Source organism: Bombus impatiens, unplaced genomic scaffold (genome assembly GCF_000188095.3).
Source record: "Bombus impatiens unplaced genomic scaffold, BIMP_2.2 scf_0203, whole genome shotgun sequence".
Lineage (NCBI taxonomy): Eukaryota > Metazoa > Arthropoda > Insecta > Hymenoptera > Apidae > Bombus > Bombus impatiens.
Window position 1 is genome coordinate 1,233,915 of NT_176622.1, and position 2,148 is coordinate 1,236,062.

The following is a 2,148-nucleotide window of genomic DNA, read 5'->3' on the forward strand; positions in this document are numbered from 1 at the left end:
TAATTTTACATCGAATATCTTGGAACAGATAATCAAATGATTTTTAACTTGTAAATTTTTTTGTAAAGTTTCATTTGATTTGTACTAGTAACTTCTGTTACTATTAAAGCTTCGATTTCCATATGGATGATTTTGAATACACTGACGTTATACTATGGAAAGGTGATGTGAGAGGAAAAGAAAGAAGAAAACTTTTCCACCTAGTAAAATCATGAAACGATCTCCTATGAATATATATAAGTCTAAGAATATAAGGATTTTGCATGAGGTATTTAAATCGTGGCAAACGCAATGCGGAAGAATATGTTGTCACGCGTGCACGCACACGCAGAACATAAACACTCGTATCGCGACATGCGACCGACCTTGATCCACTTTTTCTCCCCCGTGTACTACCATTTCTTTCGGTTCAAAGAAAGCACGCGAGAACCGGCATTATATTTTGTAATACGCTGCAAAACATCGTACCTTCTCGAGATTCCTGACGTCAGATTTCTGATGATGATATATTAAAAAAACTGTCATTCTTCTACGTCATGTCATATAAATGAAAACAATTTTATTGTAACAAAATTCAATAATCAATCAAACAATCGTTTTATTTACAAATTACAAATACGCTAAATAGTCAAACATCCTTAATCCTTGCCTTCCTTTTCTTGAGACTGTTGCTTCTCTAAAAGTGCGCTTGTAATACCTACTTTTTTTAATTCAGCCACCAGTTCGCCATTTCTGTGCATTTCTAAAAGAATGTCACATCCTCCTACAAATTCTCCATTTATGAAGACTTGGGGTATGGTTGGCCAGTTTGAGAAATCCTTGATACCTAAACATAGTTATAAAAATTATATATTATTTTATCGTTATGTACATTTATTTATTTTAATTGTTCTTGGACTAATCCTCTATTACTCTTTGTACAATTTTCTTTCGGTTGTTTTTATCGTCTCAAAGAATTTCTGTAATGGTTTGGGATTTCGTCATACTTGTCAGGTTCAGTTTATTTCTATGAAATGCGCTATTGATTTTCCAAAGAATATTAACCTTGTCTAAGCAATTCATCTTCAAGAACATCATGAGCATCGTACTTGACATCATGCATCTTCAGTATTTGTACAACAGCATTGCTAAAGCCACACTTGGGACTGTCTGGGATACCTTTCATGAACACCACAACTTTGTTTTTCTGTAAAATGTAGTTGACACTCACTTATAATTATCTAGTAATTTAAACAATGTCAACACTATGTATACTTCCAATTGGTTACAGCTTTGGTTTACAAGTTTGACATATATTAAATATTGACGTAGTCGACAACGTATGATGGAAGATGCACAATAAATAATACAAATCATGGTAAATTCCATTCATTTAATAGCAAAATAGTTGACAAATGTAGACGCACCTTAACTAGGTTAGCAATCTTATCAGCGGTCGTTGAAAAACTTCTGATAGAATTATACAACCTAAATGGAATCATGTTTAGATACTATTGTTGAAAATCAGATAATCAAAACTCGAATTTTTTAATAGAAAAACAGCACAATAGATTACCCGGTCAATACATTAATAAAGAATGGATTGCGCCATATTAATTTTCTTTTTTTACTTAAAGCAACCAGTGTTGCTCTCTGCAGGCAGGCACAAGAAACACATAGACTAATTTTAATCGACATGAATTTTTATAGTATCTGTTTTCAAGTCTATAATTATAAATTTCATAAAATTATTTATAATATAGTAACATTACTAGGGACGAGATAGACGTAACATTAAATGGAACTTTATATGTTAGGTTCTGAAGTACCGACCTGCAAGAAAGATCAGCATGCTTCTTACGCCCTCTGCGATTTGTTAAAGCAAACGCAGGAATTATATGTACATACATACATACATAATTCGTCTCATTTATAGGCATTTGTAGTGTAGTGACAGATATCTCGTCTGTGAGTATCTGTTATCAGGTGATCCTCAAACATGAGATAAATTAGATCTCTACATAATCAGTACGGCAAGCAACCATGTTTTCTTTATCAATACCACCTACGTTAGATGTCTCCACCATTCCCTAGATTTTTTATTACATTTCTAATATTGCATGCATTAAATTCTAATAAAAAATTCGTATGCGTGCATTTATGTAGCTA

At 32.6% G+C, this 2,148-nt stretch overlaps 1 protein-coding gene across 1 annotated transcript; it reads right to left on the reverse strand.

The window, feature by feature from the left end:
* Window positions 1-541: 541 nt before the first annotated feature.
* Window positions 542-1,620, reverse strand: LOC100742895 (glutaredoxin-related protein 5, mitochondrial). Its single transcript, XM_003487789.3, has 3 exons — window positions 1,407-1,620; window positions 1,045-1,186; window positions 542-826 (listed from the first exon to the last, which is right to left on the reverse strand). Exons 1-3 carry the CDS (start codon window positions 1,479-1,481, stop codon window positions 639-641), a joined length of 405 nt encoding a protein of 134 aa, XP_003487837.1. The 5' UTR covers window positions 1,482-1,620; the 3' UTR covers window positions 542-638.
* Window positions 1,621-2,148: the final 528 nt, after the last annotated feature.